Source organism: Pezoporus occidentalis, unplaced genomic scaffold, assembly GCF_034315485.1.
Source record: "Pezoporus occidentalis ecotype Australia unplaced genomic scaffold, CSIRO_AGI_Poc_V1 ctg5, whole genome shotgun sequence".
Lineage (NCBI taxonomy): Eukaryota > Metazoa > Chordata > Aves > Psittaciformes > Psittacidae > Pezoporus > Pezoporus occidentalis.
In genome coordinates this window covers 10,329,431-10,350,729 of record NW_026915835.1, presented here as the reverse complement: position 1 = coordinate 10,350,729, position 21,299 = coordinate 10,329,431, and the positions used below count along the sequence as shown (strand labels likewise).

At 36.6% G+C, this 21,299-nt stretch overlaps 1 protein-coding gene across 6 annotated transcripts in view; it reads left to right on the top strand.

Annotated features, from left to right (window-relative positions):
* Window positions 1-21,299, top strand: part of DACH1 (dachshund family transcription factor 1) — a 373,537-nt gene that overhangs the window by 315,486 nt on the left and 36,752 nt on the right. For all 6 annotated transcript variants that reach the window (XM_062636880.1, XM_062636883.1, XM_062636881.1 and 3 more), the window contains 2 exons: window positions 6,327-6,478; window positions 17,353-17,500. In XM_062636880.1, coding sequence (XP_062492864.1) covers window positions 6,327-6,478; window positions 17,353-17,500 — 300 coding nt within the window. The remainder of the gene's footprint in view (window positions 1-6,326; window positions 6,479-17,352; window positions 17,501-21,299) is intronic.

Genomic DNA, 21,299 nt, shown 5'->3' with positions numbered 1-21,299 from the left:
ATATTTTTGATGTTGACAACTATAAATTTAATTTACGTTGAAAAACAGTTCTTGAAGTACTGCAGAATTACTTGTACAAAACATGCTGCTTAAAAAAAAACTTTGGATGTTTTGTTTATTTCTTGCTGAGTCAGTATACGTGTCTTGCTCCTGGGCGCTCTTTCTTCCCTCCTTCACCACATAATCCCAATGCTATTATCCCTTTCCAAAGTGCTTAGCCACCTTGAGTGTCCTTCTTTCCTATTTTCTCAGCAAAGTGTTCCCTCACTTACTTGATTAGTCCCTGTCTCCTTGTCAAGTCATCCCTTTTCCCAAACCCCCACGTCCCAATTCCATGCAGCAATATATTCCTTTTTTTCCCTCTGTGTTTACAGATAAATTGGCTTACAGGGTATCAGAAGGGATATCACTGAACTGAGGAGAAAAAAAGGTCCTTACCCTTGGGTTCAATGTGTGCTTGTCCATCTGGCTCTTATTTGCCATTATGGAGACAACTCCAACTGCAGTACCTCAATGACCCTCAATGCAGCAGTGATGAATGATCTGCAGAGACCACATTTTCTTCAAAAATGATTAAAGAAATACTGGAAATGTATCAATTGGAAATCTCTTTCCAAAAAGGACAGCTATCAAGCTAGAATATTGTATTTTCAGTGGTTAAAATCAGGCAGAATTGTCAGTAAACGAGTCTTACTGTTGACGGACAAGTCCTGCATCTAAACCTACCTCCGAAGTGGACATATATAACTGTGTTCTTATGTATCTTTGCTCTTGTGTAGTCATTTACATTAAGTGAAACTGTGCATATTTTGAAACCATGCCACTTATGAAAATGGTCAGTCCATAATGGTGGAAGTGTTACACAAATGGATGAGTTCTGTAAGACCTGTTTTGCACAAATATATGTATAAAGCCAGGTATAAAGCCATCATGTGCAATATACGCATCCAAGAAACATAATCTTAGTAGCCATGGTCCTTTCCATGTAGGATTCCAATCTTTTAGTTGTATTTCATTATTCGTGAGTTACTAAACATACCAAGCCAAGAAATAGAACAGCTCAGTGGACAGCATTTGCAATAGTACTGTTAACTGTGAGAGCACCAGCCTCTTTTAAATGCTACAGAAGCAACAATCAGCAAGCCAGTCTAGTTTTATATTTTATATTTTACATATTTTGTATATTTTCCCTGATTTCCAACAGTAAATATTTTTATTTCAGAATAATTTGGATTTCCTGGAGAACTATTTTTAGCATAAAAAGAAGAAATTAAAATGTAGATTGAAAAAAAACAGTGTTTTTATAAGAGTTAGTTTCAGTACATTCTTCTTACAGTTTGTAACAATCTTCACAGTCACCTCACATTGCCCCTAGTTATGTGCAGGGTGAATCTTGAATGACCAAATCTCTAAAGCAGGCAAACGATACTGGAATTGAGCAAGAGGATTTTTTTTTATTTTATTTTATTTTTAGTATGCCTCAGGTTGTTAAATGTTTCAGTTCAGGGTACGGGACCCTCTGTTCTTTTGTGCTAATATAAATCAACAATTATTGATTAATTAAAATAGAGGAGCTTCTCACACCTGACACTTCTAACTCTGAGGAAGGTGAAATATAAAAAAATGGGTACTAAAGGATGTTTGACAACATGAACCGAAACTGTATTAAGCCAGATAGAATAGATTGCTTCTACAAAAATGTATGCACCAGATTTATGATAGCAAAAAGTGTAAACAGGATCCTCTTTCATCATTCAAATGGTAAGAATGAGCCTGTTTTAGGAGCAAACACGTGAAATATTTTACGGAGAACAATAAAGCATCAAGATGCATTACAATAAAACATTAAATGCTTACAGAAAGACAGTAATCAGTATACTTCTGTTTGTTTTTTTTTTTTGAGCTGGCTATTGTCACTTGCTTTCACAACTTGGCAATATCAGTATTCTCCAGTTTGATTGGTGACCAGTCTGAACTTATCCTACTTGCTTTTAGGAACAAAGACAAGAGAATGGCTACCTCTATTCATCTATTATTGTTTAAATAGCTGTCACAGCTTTCAGGATGTCTGTTTCCATGTTATCTGGTGAAAGAGTAAAATAGAATGGCAACAAACCAAATACAGTGAAAAATGTTGTATTTGGCCCAAACCAGCTGCTGTTTGCAGATAAAATCTGGTTTGACGAAAACAGGTGAATTTTGGAAATTGAGAAACAATGGATGGAGTGGATGTAGCATTTGCAAATATTTTAAAGGTATGTTGCATTCAGACTTGCTTATTATGGTGATTTATTTCGTATGTCAAGGCACATATTCATCTCTGCTCCGATACTGTAGAAGCTTGGGCAACAGCTTGTCCTGTCCTTCTTTATTTGTTAATTTATAACACCTCAGTTCTCAGCACAAGCCACGGCAGAGCGGGACACCTCTTTGTTCTGTTGTGTTCTTTCTTTTCCTCACGCCCCTTTCTTTACACTGTTGTGCTCCCAACTCTGACAATGGAGTTGTAGATTGACACTCTTCCCCTCTTGCCCTGACTTGTCTGAGAATGCTTCTTTTGATGCATTTAGACTGAAAATGCCAAATCTCTGCCTCCCAGCAAGGGCTCATAAGTTTTGCAGCATTTCTCTGCTACTAGGTTAAGAGGAACATTAGTAGTTTCTTTGCAACAGTTTAAAAGATGTTAGGCTAGTGATTATTTGGAAGCAAAAATACCTCATTGTATTGAGAAAAGAGGAATTCTGCAGGAATGGAAGTTTTTAAAATGCTTTAATGGCAAGAGGTCATATTATTTTACTACTAAGATATGTAGTTATGTTTTAATTGGCTGTGTTTACAATGTGGTTTTTCTTAAAAATGCATTTTTTCAAGATTTTCTCGATCATTGCTTATCTCACATACACAAATATCCATGCTTCCTGTGTATAATATGTACATTTGCTGTTTCAAACATACTCATACTCAAAGTTTATTTCACATGGGATATCAAGAAAACAAATTCACATTAGTCTTTTTTTTTCTGAGTTGACGTTTCATTAAAATAAGTTCATAGTAAGTTCAGCTCTCTAGTCTTACTCTTCAGTGTAAATTTGTTTCTGTTATTTATTATAACATTAGAGTTCGGATGTTATTTTGAGTTTTAACCTTTCTTGAGTTACTTTGCCTGTTTTAAAAACACACCACACATTGTTACGAACATCTTTGCAAACTTCACATCATGTTTTGCGCATGCACAAAGTACAGCAAACTTAAGATCTATTTATTTAAAAGTAGTAATACAGTAAAAAATTTAATGTTTTGCTTAAATTCTGTGACAAGACCTGTATTGGGAGCTTTCTGTATCACAGTAAGTGCATGGAATAGCATAGTTTTAAGTGACTTAAGGCTTATGGAATTGTTAAGTTGGTCAATTTTATCTAGTAGGTATTAAAATATTTTGACAATTTGAGATCTAAAATATTCATAAAATTCTAAGTTGTCTTAGAAAGTATGAGAGGTTATTGGCTCATTGCTCTGAAAAACCTAGAGGCAAATGATGGTTTGTTTTTTTTTTACTTTACTTTCTCATTTATATGAATCAATTCTACCATGCATCCTACTGATTGGACTCTTTCATGCTATACCGCGCAAGTCCAATACCTTCAGTGGAAATTCACTGGACCTGATATAAATGAGTGGCCAAAAATTTCAGTGGTATAACACAGAAGAGGGTTTGCAATTTTTTTATTTTTTTTTAATGTTGAGTAGGAATCATTTGGGAAAGCAATATTTGCAGCTAAGATAAAAAAAAAATGCAATCATACTGTGTATTGTGTAACCAGTTTTGTTTAAATTTTGGTTTGTTTCTTTTGATTAATGAAAGCATAGCAATTCCGACAGCAGTTTGGAAAAAAAAAAAATTTGGTAATGATATTTCACACTGGAATAGGATTTGTGAAGATGAACTAACAGGATGATATGAAAATAGCAAGTTAGTTTGCAATACCCGGGAATACCTAATTTATTTTTTTCTCATGAAGTGGTGAATATTTCTATAACAGCTTAAAAGTTGGGGAGAAAAAAGAAAGAAATTTAGGACCAAACTTCAGTATGCTACTACAAAATTACTAGAGAGATGTCCATGTTGCTGTGGGTATAGGATGAGGTCAGAGGATACATCCATAGACTACATCAAATCCTGCTTTGAATCTCATTAAGGTAGATAGATACAATCACTAATCTAATGCCGGTTTTTTTTTCAGCATTTTGTGACATGACTGGAAAACTTAAATACAGATGAAAATATTTTTTATGACTCTGAAGGGCCTGAAGCTTTCATTGGTTAACATCAGTTCCTTTCACAAAGATTACTTTTACAAGTTTTTGAATTATGACTTTATGAGAAAAGAGTAATTGTGGCACAAGGTGTGACAAATAGGGGACATGAAACAGGTTATTCCTCCTTGTGTATGCTACTGTCAGCCTGAGAGACAGTGAAGTAGGAAGAACACCTTCCATGGTAGGTCTGATCTTGCCAAAGTAGAACTTTCCATCTGAGCTAGTCAGCTTAGGCTTTTCTTACAGCCACTTCTAGAGGAAAATTTGTCTCCTGTAGTAGACGTCTGTGATAGTTCAGATGGATTAGTACTTCAAACTGGTGTCTGCTTCCCTCCACTGGCTACAGAAAGAGCTAAGTGGGGCAAGCCCAGAAGCAGATGTCCGATTGCCTGTTTGGGTATTTCTGTGGAGGGACACACTGGGTGAGACTTTTACCTTAACACTGTAAATACTGACCAGCACAACAGAGCTGGTGAGTAAATGGGGCATGAAATCTGCACCTGAACATTGTTGATGGAGTTTTCTTCCTTCTGCAGCAATGGTAGATGGGCATTGTTGAAATGAATTAGGACTCTGAATTTTGTTTTTCTGGTCCTGGGGTCATCAAAGCGTAGGCTCTAACTCTTCATTGCTGCAGTTTTAAATTTGCCTGGTCCTATCCTACGTCTACTTCGGAAAGTACTTCAAACCAGTCAAAGAGAGAGCTTTTTAGGTAACTAGAATCAGAACTTCCATATAATAAAAACAATTCCTAATGTACGTGATAGGATAAATTGGTGAAATACAATTATTACTGAAACCATCATTAAAATGCAGAAAGTAAATGAAATTAAAATACCTCAAAATATATGTCTTATAATGATCAAAGCCATAATGGAAAAGAGCAAGTTTGACAGACTCTTCTGTAGTCAAGTAGCTGTGCAGAGGTTTGCATAATACCAGGAATATATTCTGCTGCCCTTGTATTGTATTGAGATACATCAATAACTGTCAGTTAATGATTGAGCCCTTGGTAAGAAGAGTATGTATAGATATATGTATCTACCTATATGTATAGATACTTAGTTTTCCTTTTGAAGAATTCAGATTAATATCTGGTGCAAAGAAATTGACTTAAATTTCTGTATCATATCAACAGTAGTCTAAAAACATTTCAAAAAGAAAAGACAAGGCAGGGTACTGAAGTTTCTATTAATTGTGGGGTGGGGGTTATTTATTTATTTATTTTTGTTTACTTTATAATCCATTCACAGTTTATCTGTGAAACTTTAATATTAGAAGTCTTACAGCTGTGGGACTTTTTTCCCATTGTGATGTCAGTACTGATCAGATCTGATTGTTACAAAGATTCCACTAAGGCATTTAGCACTAATTGTTAGAAGATGTCTGTGCTTAAAAAAATTAGGCCAGTGATTGTAACCATGCTGTTAATTTCATGTATTGTTCAGAGCATGTTTCACTTGTGAGAATCGGGTGTACTTTCTTGATTAAAAATGCATTGAGGACCTGTAGCTTTTCTCAGTGTTGCTGAATCTTCAGGGCTGTAAGTGAAACCATTAAGAGTGGGAAGAGTTAATTGTATGGGATGCCTCATACTCAGATATTTCTCGTATACAAAATATATGTCATGCTAGAAAATCTTCTATTGTCAATCCAAATAGAACACAAACTAAAATGAGATAATTGGGAAGGTGCCCATAAAGTCAGCCTGAATATATTATCACAAGTATATGTGAGATAATATTTGTTTTAAAAAGATTCTATGGCACTGTAAAGTCAGTCTCATTAGAGACTGCATTTAAAAGGCTTATAAAGTTACTCATTAATGTTATCTTGTTGTATCTCCACAGCTTTTTCATTAAAGAAAATTCAGCAGAAAGCATTCTCTCCTGATAGCAGGAACCAATTTGCAATAAATGTTCTGGAAACCACTAGGGAAGCCATTACTGAGGTCTAATAAAAACAGACAAGCGTAACTTGTTCTATATTTTTGTTTCAATCACATACAGATGAGACCCCGCTCTCCACACCAACCGCAAGAGACAGCCTTGACAAACTTTCTCTAACTGGTCATGGGCAACCACTACCTCCAGGTTTTCCATCTCCTTTTCTATTCCCTGATGGATTGTCCTCCATAGAGACCCTCCTGACTAACATCCAGGTAGGCCTTTCTGTAGATCAGCTTAAAGGGATGGAGAGGTGCCAGTTGCAGATTTGTCTAAATTAATAGAACCATTCTAGCTTAATTAGTTCATAAGATCATTTGAATCAACTAATTTACTGAAACTTCCTAGTAATTTAGGTTTTAAAGGAACCACAGCAAACAAATTTAGAAGCTGTCAGATACATTAAATAAAAATACAGATTATGTATTACACCACAGCAGAGAACTTGATGAAAATTACATTGGTGTGTTTAACAACATTTGTCTTAAAAGCTCTTTTTGTTACTTGGTGTTGAAATGTATCTTACTGTTTAAATTTATCTCATTTACTAAGCAGAGAAACACTTCTTTAATAAATAGTTATTTTAAATTGCTGGAGTGCCAACGTGGATTGATATTTAAAGCTATTTGAAGTGTGTCTCCCATAAAAGCATTACAAAAAGCACTTCTTTTATATCTATGAGCTCATTTCACTTAGAGCACTATCTTCAAACAATAGACACAGAAGTGTATTACCAAATATTATGCAGATTTCATATTTGGTAGTCAAGTTCTCTGTTGTGTATACAGTACAACCTGATTCAAATATTATTTAAGGTATACACTAGCATGTAGTTTGTAGCAAGATGTTAGTGTTTCATATTAGAATGAAGAATCGGTTTGTCCACAAATTCAGTGATCATGTGTTCCCCACATGGAATTTTTGCAGCAGTATGGTTGTACACTGCATGAAGAAGCCAAATGATAGTGCAAGAAATAATGCAGCCATATTGTATTAATTCCAGATAAGCCTCATCTGTGCAGCTACTAACTTTTAATGTGATTGTCACAATATTTTTCCCTGCTCATTCCTGCAAATACATAAAATCATTTATATCCTGTTCAGCAAAGGCTATGAAAAAGTAGGGCCAAATCCTATTCACTTTACTTTCTTAAACAATCTCATTAAAGTTTATGGCACTTCAGAATTGTTTTATGAAAAGTATATGATCCATTCATTGATAGTGTTTTGATGTTTTGAGATCTAATAATGAAAAAATACTGCTATTTAAGAATTAAGTATTGCTATATAAGCCTGATCTGAAAGAGTATGATTGGTTTTTGTGGTTCTGAGACTCAGGGTCTTAAATACTGAAATCTGTAATTCTGCAAGAGTTAGCATTCTTGTACAAGATCTGCAATCTATAAAGAATGTATTTTCTTCTGAAGGAAAAAGTGCAGTTAGAAAGTATCTAATGTTTTAGCTGTGCATGCATGTACAGGAAAGTTCTTAGTAATTTTATTGACAAATGCGTACACTCAGTGTCTCTAGACAGGAACCTAATGAGCAAACCATTCAGCATCAACAGGTTAGCTAATCTTGTGATCTAATATGAAAGTGCTGTGCTACTTCAGGGTAAATGACCAGGATTAATTTGCCAAGAATGCATTCAGTTTTGTTTTACAGAAAATGTAAAGTGAAATTCATTCATTGCTTCCCCTGACCCCCCCCCCAAAAAAACCCTCAAGAACCCAACAAACAAAAAAGAAAACCCACCAAACAACAAAAAAAGATGAAAAGCCAACAACCTAACAACCTAATCTTAGCCAGAGTGTGGAGCTAAAATAAAAGGCAATGCAGTAAAGAAATCTGAGACTTCTTTATGCCTCATTGGGCTTTTTTACTTACTACTCCTTACCTTGGGATTCCACATCATGACAAATTATGTCAGGGTAAAGAGGTGGGACATAAGTCCTTTTGGATTTTTTCACTGTATCTATCTCCACATTTCATTATAAGGTTTCCACAGCCATCAAGGCATTTTTTCCCCCACAGATTTAGTCTCTGTCAGGACAACATTAGAAAACCACTTCTTAACAACAGCAACAACAAAAAAAATCCCATCTGTGTAGAAAAAGTTAAGTATCCTCTTTAAAACAGTAGATTCTATTAAAATAACCTGTGCACAATATTGTCAATTTCTGTAATCTATGCCATTTAAAATTATTTCTGTATTTAGCATTTGTTGCAAGGAGAGGGGGCTACCCCAGGCCCACAGATGAGTGGCATACTGTGCTACTGGCACTTCCAGAACTGAGGTTTAGGTTTTTGACTACAAGTTTGAGCTCATTGGTGGGATTTGTGGAAAGCAGAACTTCTGTACACTTGTGTGTGCTTGCAGTATAATTTTTGACTTTTCTAAGAAATGCATAAGCACTACCTGAAACCTGTGATGCATTCAGTATGTGAGTCAGAATAACTCTTTTTACTGGGTAAATTCTTTGCTCTCATATGGTCCAGATGAATTTTGCATCCCTTTCAGTACAGAGTTATGAATTCAAAGGGGAGGCGGAGCAGTAAGATCCCTCACCATTCTCTTGTTGAAGCTGTGCTAGCAACTGAGCCAGATGTAACTTTCCCCAAAAGATCATCTGGCCTGCAGTCAATTTCCTGTGTCCTGCACCAAGATGCTTTTGAAATAGAAAGTAGCACAAATCTAGCCAAAGGCTAGATGAGTGGCTTTGGTAAACGCTGTTCTTTCTTTCCCAGGGTGATGTATGATGAAAATACAGATGTGTCCTTTCATAGAAAGGATATATGTCTGCTTGAGAAATGCAAGTGTACATCTTTGTTAGGTCATGGGACTGGGGTGCATGCACAACCTGTTTCAAGTAGTGGTGGAGATTGCCTATATTTTAGAAATATGATGGTCAGATGAATACATAGGCAAGCAGCATCTGGTTACACCAGTGTGCATGGTTGTGGTAGATATTTGTGCTATTTTATATGTATATATTATATGTATTATATGTGTATATATATTATATGTATATATATTATATGTATTATATATAATATATATTACATATATCATGTATTATATATTATATATTATATATTAATATATATAGTTTATATATATAGCTATTTGTGACCCCTTTCTGTATATTGAGTTGTGTGAGGTGCAGGATCCACATGATCTATGTAATATAGACCTTGGGTGCCTCTAGAAGAGGTTTTAGAACTTGCCCAGGTTTAAAAGCGAACAGAATTAGGGCACTACATGGGTACTAATTTTTCTCTAATTTTGATCTTTTGTTAGGGTAAGCAGGATCCTAAATTTTCCCATGGGGACAATGCTTTGGGTATGTGAGCAAACATTTCTAAACACTTTAGATGTGCTAAAAGTCTTTCAAGCACTGAAGAGTTTAGGTGATTGAACTTGGTGCCTAACTCACATTCACGTTGGAAGTCTGAGTCGTCCTTTAAAATTAGCCACTAAACACAAGCAACTCAGAGTCTTCCATCAATGCTAAAATTAAATGGGTAGCCCCTAATCACTAGTTCATAATTTTACACGAATGTTAGACAAGTCTATTTGCTATCGCTGTCACCAGGCTCTGCTAATTAGGTTTATTTCCTTTTGTATATCATATATGTGTTTTTCTTACTTCTCCATAAATACTTGCTAAAATAAAAATACAATGTTTAATTATTTGCACATTTAAAGAGGAGATAATAACAATATACTGTACCCAGAACAACCTGTTTCTTGCTAGGGATTGCTGAAATGCAAATAATAAACTGTAACAATATATAATTAAACTAATACACACATAAAATAAGGAAATGAGACTGGGGACATGTTTTCTTACTCAGATGTATATCTGCAAATCTAAAAGGAAAAGAAAATAAATTTTCCCAGAGAGCTTAAATTAAGTGATATATCTGTTCCTTTCCAATGTGTATTTGTTGATTTCTTCCAGATTAAATGCTGAAAGTCTGTGTGCAGCTGCAGGGAGGATGAAGGGTGATGGGAGTTGGGCCACAGCAAAATGCTGTGTGGGTGCTACTGGGAAGGCTAAAGCTGTTTCCATAGCCCTTGCATAAGTTCACCTTTTAAGTCATGGCCCAATTATGCCAAAGTATTTTACAGCCGCAGCTTCTCATGGTACTGCAATATTCTTGAGTAAAAATAACATTATTTTAATCTTTTAGAGTCTGAATCTTTACAGTCTCCAAGCTGAATTTCCATTAATGTCTAAAGGATAAATTAGTTGCACCCTTACAGCTATGTTTTCTGTCAAGACTATTGTATTGACACAATCTTGTTGCTAAGTATTTTTAAAGAGATATATAAAGTGGTTGAAAGTATCCCATTGATATTAGTAAAAGAAATGCATGATTACAAACTAAATTCCCTTATGAAAACAAGGCAAACTCCTGGCTTTATTGCTGTGAGTATCCTGCACTATTACCATCTATGACTAAATAGACAGGAGAAAAATATTGTATACCCTGCACTATTACCATCTATAACTAAATAGACAAGAGAAAAACACTGCAAGAACTAGATAAAGAAAAATTTCAGGTTTCCTTCATGTTATCTTATTTATCTCCTGCTAAAATTCCAGAGAATTATTTGATTTTTCACAAAAAAGTATTAATGGCAAATGTCATTTATATTTGTGCAGTATGCCTGTACCTGTGATGAAGATACTCATTCTGAGATATTACAGCAATATCTTTCTTGAGTAATCTGTAGAGATAGTCAAGCTGTCTTCTCTTACATTGCTTATGTTAGTGAGTAGTCAGCTGCGAGTAGCAAATATTCAGAAATTAACCTGTGAAGTTAGCTAAAATATATACATATTGATGTTTTTTGCAAGCCTTTCTTAGATATTTTTAATGATGAGAGCATACAAATGATGTATCATTTCCTGACTAAAAGAGAAGCAATGTTACACAAAAGTGTTTTCACCATAAATAACTAATATTGCAAAAGAAAGCCCCTGATATGCAAATCTGTGGAAACTAGGAGGTTTGACTAGGAAAGCTTCACTGCCTATGTACCATCTTCTAGTTTTCCTTATTCGCTCACTGTGGGAAATTCCTGGAAACAGGGTATGATCTAGTTAGACTGTCAGACTAACTAGTAAGGCCATTTTGGTGTCACATCTAACTGTGTAGCTAACTAAATTATATTAGATGGAACATGCTGTATGTGAGGCTAGAAAGAGAAACATAGAAACATACAATCGTTAGGGTTGGAAAGGACCTTAAGATCATCTAGTTCCAACCCCCTGCCGTGGGCAGGGACACCTTATGCTAAATCATATCACTCAAGGCCTCGTGCAGCCTGGTCTTGAACACTGCCAGGGATGGAGCATTCACAACCTCCCTGGGCAACCTATTCCAGTGCCTCACCACCCTAACAGGAAAGAATTTCCTTCTTATATCCAATCTAAACTTCCCCTGTTTAAGTTTTAACCCGTTACCCCTTGTCCTGTCACTACAGTCCCTAATGAAGAGTCCCTCTCCAGCATCCCTATAGGCCCCCTTCAGATACTGGAAGGCTGCTATGAGGTCTCCACACAGCCTTCTCTTCTCCAGGCTGAACAGCCCCAACTTTCTCAGCCTTTCTTCATATGGGAGGTGCTCCAGTCCCCTGATCATCCTCGTGGCCCTTCTCTGGACTTGTTCCAACAGTTCCATGTCCTTTTTATGTTGAGGACACGAGAACTGCACACAATACTCCAGGTGAGGTCTCGCAAGAGCAGAGTAGAGGGGCAGGATCACCTCCTTCAACGTGCTGGTCATTGACAGCAACTCTTTGTGTGCGGCCATCCAGCCAGTTCTTTATCCACCGAGTGGTCCATCCATCAAATTGATGTCGCTCCAATTTAGAGACAAGGATGTCGCGTGGGACAGTGTCGAATGCTTTGCAGAAGTCCAGGTAGATGACATCAACTGCTCTACCCCTGTCCATCAGTTCTGTAGCCCCATCATAGAAGGCCACCAAATTGGTCAGGCAGGATTTCCCCTTAGTGAAGCCATGCTGGCTGTCACCAAGCACCTTGTTGATTTTCATGTGCCTTAGCATGCCTTCCAGGAGAATCTGCTCCAAGATTTTGCCAGGCACAGAGGTGACACTGACTGGTCTGTAATTCCCCGGGTCATCCATTTTCCCCTTCTTGAAAATGGGGGTGGTATTTCCCTTTTTCCAGTCCTCGGGAACTTCACCTGACTGCTGTGACTTCCCAAATATGATGGCCAGCGGCTTCACAACTTCATTCTCCAGCTCCTTCAGGACCCGCAGATGGATCTCATCAGGACCCATGGACTTGTGCACGTTCAGATTTTTAAGATGGTCTCAAACTAGTTCCTCTCCCACAGTGGGCGCAAGGTCTTCATTCTCACAGTCCCTGCATCTGCCTTCCAAGACTTGAGTGGTTTGGTCAGAGCCTTTGCCAGTGAAGACCGAGGCAAAGAAGTCATTCAGAACCTCAGCCTTCTCCAAATCCCGTGTAGCCAGTTCTCCCGAGAGCTTCCTGAGGGGGCCTACATTCTCCCTAGTCTGTTTTTTATTTGCTTTGTACCTGTAGAATCCCTTCCTGTTATCTTTAACACCTCTAGCTAAGTTTAGTTCTAACTAGGCCTCAGCTTTCCTAACCTGGTCCCTAGCTTCTCGGACAACATCCCTGTACTCTTCCCCTGCCACCTGTCCTTGCTTCCACTTATTATAAGCCTCTTTTTTCATTTGAATTTTCCTCAGGAGCTCCTTATCCATCCAAGGAGGTCTCCTGGCCCTCCTGCTGCACTTCCTTCTGGTTGGGATGCAACACTCCTGAGCCTGCAGCAGGCGATCCTTGAATATCAATCAACAGTCTTGGGCCCCCCTGCCCTCTAGGTCTGTATCCCATGGAACCTTCCTAAGGAGGTTCCTGAAGAGGCCAAAGTCTGTTCTTTTGAAGTCCAGGGCAGTGAGCTTGCTGCACGCTCTTGTCACTGTCCTGAGGATCTCAAATTCGACCATCTCATGATTGCTGCATCCAAGGCTGCCCTGGAGCGTCACATTTCCAACGAGCCCTTCCCTGTTGGTGAGCACGAGGTCAAGCACGGCACCTCTCCTTGTCGGCTCCTCTATTACTTGCAGAAGGAAGTTGTCTTCTACACAATCGAGGAACCTCCTGGATTGCTTGTGTAGAAAGAAAGACCTTCTGTATACTTTTACCTCCACCCCTTTCAACATTGGCAACACATTATTAATATTTTTTAAAAATAATGATGGTGGATACTGGCCTTAAGGCTCAGGTAAGGTTTGACATACCTGTAGGATCAGTTGACTGATATAACATGATGGTGTTTTCAGATACATTGGAGAATGGGAAGGAACATCAAACCTATATAAACTTAACATTTTATTTGGGACATTTCTGAAGAATTTATCAGTGAAAAATATTAAAACAAGTGCATTAAAATAAACCAAATCAGAATGATCTATAAATCTTCAGGGGAAAAATATTCATCTTTGACATTACATTGAAATAAAAATAATTTGTTATCAGTAGCACAGAGGGGGAGAATGGCATGCCATGTTTAAAGCCTGGCTCCAGACAGAGCCATACTGTATTAAAAGCAAATATGGAATGTGAGCATGTTCACTACAATTATCATTATCCAGCCTCCATAACATCTGACCTACCCTAAAGGGAAATACTTTCTTTTTGTTAATGCCCTTTGTTGCACTGCATTTCCCATTGTCATTGCCAGCATATTGATTTAATATCAGGTTAGAGGATTAGCTATAGCTAATACAAGTTGGACATACTGTATTTTGTATAATCTTTTACAGCTGATCCACTAGGAGAATTAATAGAATTTCATGCAACTCTGAAATTGCTAGTCCTGTTCCAAGGGGCACTGATGATTTCTAGATGCTGTACTTCTTAGCTAGTTTTCTCCCCCCCCTTCTCTATTGCATACAGGGACATTGAATGTTTCCAGTATTTTTGCATTAGAGCTGTCATTGGCAGCAACAGCGCTTTTGATATGCATCAGTTTGGCTCTAGTGCAGATTTTTTTTCACATTGGATGCGTACTGATGTGCACTGATTTAACTTCTAAAAATGAAACTTAATTTTGTGTAGCTTATAAGTAGTCCCTGGTGGGTCTTGGCTCCAAAAAGCTAATATTTTTCAGACATAATCAGTAGCAATAGGTAATGTATTACCATTAGCTATGTTAGCAAGTATAAAAAAAGGAAAGGTTGGGGGAGGAAGTGTGGTGTAGAAATTCAATAGAAAATGTAATATGGTTTTAGCAGCTTTGTACTTGCAGCAATTCTTAATATAAAATTACACACATTGGTGTTGCGCTCTAGCATTATTCTCCATGTTTATTCATAATGATTGTTTCATATTTAAAGAACACCAAAATATTGTGTTTTGTCAGCCAAAGACAATGATAGTTTGATAGTAATTTATTTTAAACTGCTGCTGATAATACAACCAATCAACACATTAAGTGGTGCCAACATTGGCATCTTGCTAAATAATCTCTAGACTTTGCACTCAGAGTACATCTTTCAAAGATAAGTCAACAAGAGCAATCAGAGCAGAAAATTAGAAATTGGTATCTTAGAATTAAAATAAAGCTAAACTAAAGTTTTAATAGGGGTGATCTAAAAGGGCACTTGATGTAATGATCTCTTTCATTTGTTACTAATTGTTTGTTCCTGATGAAGAAGAAACATGTACATGAATGTAGTTGAATTGAGTAAAGATGGCAGTTTCTTTAGCAGCTCGATTTTCTTGTTAAACAAGATAGACTGTAAGAATTTGGGAGGAGGTTTGCAGCTTTAAATTTACTTGACAGTACACTTTTCATTAACAGATACTTTTCATGTAATTTCACTTGATCTGGTTTATTAATAATTTGGATGAATCATGTTCATGTAAGGGATGAGCTGGAGGAGATTAAAATACTCGAGTTTAAGCGTAAGCCAGAAGCAGGTATTGATAAACAACTCCTACTTCAATTTCTTACTATTTCAAGCGCATCCTGTATAGAAAACAAAGTTTATGATGGTTCTAAATGTAGGAGAATATGGCAAGGGAAGGGAACAGAATTCAGGTGGATATTAACTTTTTACAAAATATTTTGGAAAGGCTTTACAAATATTTCAAATCGCATTTTACTTTGCATAGGTCTGTAGAGCTTTGGTTTTCTTTAGTAGTCATCCAGGTTTAACATTCAACACAAAATACCATTGTTTTTTAGCTATTTTAGAATACTATTTCATTCTCTTAAAGAAAACTGCTAAAACTTTAAGTGTATTTGTAAGCACATTAGGTATGTTACCATTGATAGACGTTTTCAAATGTGGTTCTGTGTTTATGTAGTGTATATAATTTTGGTGACCACCCAGGCCTTGCAGTCAGAAGGTGTGTCATTCTTTCAGCTCCTGTGGACTTTAATAGATTGAAGTGTAATAGAGCTGCAAAGCATTAAGCTCTGAATGAGCAACACTTGAGGCAACAATTCAGTTGAGAATGAGGAGAAGAAGTACTGAAAACAACAGGCTCTGAAAACAGACTTAGAAGTTTGAAGGACATTTCAAAGCAGGCATTGACATTCGGAAGAATACTGGGATGAATGCGCAGACTAACACTCATGAAAAATACTTTTTCCATTTCTCAAGTATCATCATGCAGGCTTCTTTTTCCATTCCGTTTTGGAACTATTTTAAACCATTTTAATGAAAAAACATGCAACCCAGAATCCAGTTTAGGAAGCATGCCTGAGGGGTGAGGAAGATTACTCGGGAGTTGGGGGACCTGATTTTGTGTGTGTAGTGTGGTTGTTCTGAACCCAGATCTGTAGTATGAACCTTTATCTGTCAGCTGAATGTTTCCCTAGCAGAGCTACTGGGGAGTACTCCTTTTCTCTCTTGTTGGTATTGTTTTGCCTTATATCAGTAATTAAATCTCTCTTGGGTCAAATTATCTCTAAAGTTAGAGTTGTCAGGAGAATTGCCTAGGATATAGAAGAGTTAGGTTCATACCCATGGAGGTTCATATATACATAACCGTGCTTAATTATTCACTCCATTATGATAGCTTCAAGAGGATAGACTCAGGTATAGACCTAAGAGCCTGATGGCCAGGCTTCTGGAAAATGGAAAAGAAAATCTTTCTTCATTCCACATTCATTTGTTTTGATTCAGTTTTGCCTCTTCTTTTTCATACCCTATTTCAGTGTCCTGATTAGTTATTGGCTATGCTGGGATCTTCCTGTTTCCTTGCAAAAAAACAAGTAACTGTGAAGTTCAAATTCTTGAGAAGTTTAGAATATGCTGAATCAGTATTTTCTGATATAATAACAGCAAAATAAGTTACAGTTTATTTCAACCATCCCAGGTCAAGAAATTGAGAGATGATTGTGGTTTGTTCTCTGCTGTGAGATAATTGTACAAGGTCAGGGAATGGACTTTTTTAAAACAGTGGTATCTTCCTGCTTTGCGACTGTCCTCTGCTTAGCATCCCAATAACTATCTTTCTTGGAAACTCTCTTAAAAAATATTAAAATATTTGAAAAAAATAGTAGTTAACAGCGATTAGGAGAAAAATGGCAACCCTTTAAAAGAACCCTTCTCCCTTTAGTAATTTCCATTGGCTTGAGTTGTGCTAGAGATTGAATTTTGCATTTTGTAGATGATGTGATTGTATGTAAGCCTGCCAATTCTTTTTCAATGGCACAGCTTTTTGGTTTTGGCACAGCAAGTGCCTGATGGAGGCATGTCTTCTTTATCTCTAAAAAAGAATAAACCTTTCTCGATAGCTTTTTCACATTAGATACATGCACAGTCAATGGTGAATTTATGTTTTCTGGGAAAACTTGACTCCCACCTTTTAAAGATTTATGCTCACCTGTTAAAATGAATTCCAGTAAAAAATTGTTGTTGATAATTTGGAGGCTTTGACCCAGTAACAGGATTATTTAATTTGTAAAATGTCACAAGACTAATCAAGGAAAAATAACAGAAGTTAGTTATTATGTCAGCTGTTCTAACATTCTTCAAATGTTATGCAACTTAATCTTTGAACAGGGTCTACTAAAGGTTGCTATAGACAATGCCAGAGCTCAAGAAAAACAAGTCCAGCTGGAAAAGACAGAGCTGAAGATGGAGCTCTTCAGGGAACGAGAACTGAGGGAAACACTTGAAAAGCAGTTGGCTGTGGAGCAGAAGAACAGAGGTAGCTTAATTAAGCAGACATAAACACCTTGTAATTTATTTCCTTAGGAAACCTAATCTTTTATCAAACACCTGTATTTGATCAAAACTTTTCCCCTTACCTCACGTTATGTTCAGGCTGACTGCAATGCAGGACATTTTACAACCTGCCTGATTCTGCATAAGTTCTTCATGAGATTTGGAACAAGGAACTTTTTCTCAAAGATTTACCTGAATGTTACTTATTATACCGGTAATACACAACATATTTATAAATACCATAGGTGCTGTTATGGACTTTGGCAAGTTGTGATCATTATAAGAAATGCTAGCTATGTAATACAAAGACAATTTATATCAAGTTTTAGGAACTTTTTTCTGCTTGTATGTGTTAGGGTCATATATTGCATATGTAGGCAAACCATATGTAATAAATATAAAGACAGTAATAATTCATGACCTTTATAATGCATAGTTGATCAAACACATTTGTAGAAGAAACTGTTGAGGTTCTTCATAGTAAGTCAGTATTAGTAGCATATCAAATATTAACATCAGCCCACTGTCAAGCATATACATGTTAAAGATTTTCAAATAATTTCATTGATTTAAAGGTAAGACGGTTTACAGTGATTTGCATTAACTATTTGCATTACGAGCACGTTCCCATCTTTCTTTATGCGTCTACTTTTCTGTATATGTATGTCTTGCTCTTTAATGGTGTCTAATTACTTTGCCAGGGACAGTTAACCTCTGTTAACTTGTTGTTTAACACAGACTATGACAAATCAGATATTATTTTTTGCAGGACTAGAGTTATAACTCTCTTCTTGTCCAGTTTAATTATGTGGGAACCAGCTAAATAAGGAATCCTGAGAACACTTGAATTCCCAACCAATATCATTATATCTTTAACTAACATGGTAGCAGTAAGCACACAGTATAATCCTGATTCATGCCTTGACCCATTAAAGGGTAGGACTGTGACATCAGTAATTACCCTTTTTAAATTTTTGACTATACATTTTTAAAGACAGTTATCATTAGCAATTGCCACATACGTGCAATGAATTATCCCTTTGTCCACAACTGGCCCGTTTTTCTCAGTACAGTTGCACTTCTTACACTTCTAAAGTTTTGTAAAAGAGCTGTTACGATGTGGATCCTTTTACCTCTGTGTCTCACAACAGCTCAAATATGTATTCCTTTCTAGAATTGAGCAATCACATGGACAATAGAAAAGGTTGGGGGGAGAGGGGGAGCATCTGACTTTACCTGAGTTACACCAACTAAAAGTTAAGCACCTTATTCAAGTTAATATAAGTTTTCTTTCTGGTCAGTAACAAAAGAGATTCATATATCCTGTTTTCTGACAGGTAAGTGGGATCAGTTACACTGTGAAGACTTTTCTCCTCCTTTTAGTTCCAGAGGGAATATAGTTGACTAGGATGGACTAGACACATACATTTTGAGCAGTTAAAATTAAATAAAATTAATTTTACACAAAACTGTATGTCAGGAAAGAGCATGGGATAGTCCCATATTTTATTCAGGATACTGAAATAATTGACAGTGTTATTTTCAGCATGATGCATTATTTGCTTTTTTTATATGTGTCCCTGTAACGGTAACATTCCACTGGTAAAAGAGTCAGACCAAAGAGGAATGGATTTGAACACTTAACGGTGGTATGCAGCAGAGCAAAGACTATCTGCTACTGGATACTTCTGTACAAAGAAACCAAAATGATAGATTATTCTTTAAAAACAGATCCAAGTAGTAGAGAAAAAATAAGGCCAGACTGTAATTATTGTGAGAATTTATTCTTCCATTAAAGGTAGAAAAACACATAGGAGGCTTTACCTGCTATCAATTTTCCAGATAACAAGTGTCATGTCTTAAAGTTTCACGTCTTAATGAAAGCATGAGCAAGATTGGAGAAGTATGCCACATCTCTGATATGAGATACCATGTGAAAAAATTGAAATACACTTAAAAGCTACAGCATAGAAACACGAGTCACTGTGTCACATACAGGTCAAAACCCATTACGTGAATGGGACCTTGAGCATTAGCAGTATCTACCTTCTGCTCGTCATGTTAACACAACTGAGTATCTTTTTCCTTGGTTGCTACATCTGAGATCTGAGTATTTTTACCTTTTTTGCATTAAATTCACTGCTGCTAACTGTATGTCCTACAGAGCTGCTTATTTACTGTACTGTTTCTTTCTTTCTTTGTAAGTATTCCAGTTAGTGATTCCTAAGGCTGTAGGATGTGTCTCATCAGCTGGTGAAAGTAGGATAATATCTCTTCTGTGAGCAGCTACACAGTAAGGGCTTGCTAATTCTGGCTCTGACTGCTGTAGTCACATCTACAATGTGTCAGCCATGATGACATTTTAATTCAAAACACAACATATGTTTCTTTCTCATTTATTGCAATCACTTTCAAAGTACTTATAATGAAAACATTAAAACCGTGCAATGATTCAAAATGTATTTAGTTTAGCCTTTGTACAGATACTAGCTGTTCTTTGATAGTGTAAGCTAATTAGCCAGTAAAGTAGTTGTTACTATACAAAATGAGAAAGAACCAAAATTCCAAAGTCTTGGATATAAATCGTGTAGCTCTTCTGACTACAGGGTATGTGCTTATATTCATTTTGTGTCTGAACAGTTCTGTATAACGACACAAAATATCCAAGATCTCCCCAGAAGTGGTTATTCTTAGCATATAAATTCAATAGTAATAACAATGATGTTTTCCTTTACAAGTTTTGATATTTGCATTTTGTGAAAGATACCATCATTCCAGACTACTGGAAATGGATAGTATGAACAGATGGAAGTATATTTTCACCTTTTCCAGCTATCATCCCTAGGCGTTTGCTAGAGGTTACTTTGGAATGAGATGAAGGGCTAGACAGATCTTGGCAGTCAAACCTAGTATCACCTTCTATCTGGTTTTGGTAAGGATAGTTCCTTTAGTGTGTGTAAAGAATTCTTCAGTATCTAGTTTAGTACACCATTTTTAAGTTAGTATCGAAATAATAGACTCTCCAGGAAAAGGTTATCCAGGAAGATCTCATGAAAAATAATCTTCTTACATGCATGTCCCTGAAAACAACAAATGGGCTATGTAAGAAGGGTTGAGATGTGGTGGGGGAGACAATGATATGCTCTGTGACTTTACATGATTTATATACAGGCTCGCTTTGGCTTTTATTGAGTAGAAAAAAATGGATTTCATTATCCTTACAACCTGTGATAATGCTCCTGTTAGGGATCATGCAAATTTTAATTTAGTAGTTGTAAGTCACTAGTAACATGGAAAAGAAAACTGATACTGTTGCATCCTGATCTTGCAATGCAATCCTTTCCCTTGTACAATTTGAACTGAAGAGATACAAGGAAATAGTTTTGCTAAATTAGGGGCCTCTAATGCTTAGTTTTATAATACTCCTTCCTCTCCTAATACTTTGCCTCCCGCTTGACAAAGCAAAGTAAAATTTACTTGGCTGAGGGATCCAGCACCATAAAGGATTTGCTGTGAGTTCTTCAAGTTTAGTTGGCTGAAGGGACAGGAACCAACAGAGAAAAAGAAAAGGGAAAGACAAAGGGAAATGTGGATAAGAAAAATATATAGGAAGAGACTGAACACCAAGAAGTTGGATGGCTTGCAGGAAGAAGCAGGTTGGAGGGGAGTTGGAAAACTCAGTGTTTTTCCGTAAGGAATGAGGATCGCAGCAAAGTTGGATCTGAGTTCCTCCCACAGCCTGGGAACCCAAGCAGCTGGAATCTCCCTCTTGTGGGAGAGAA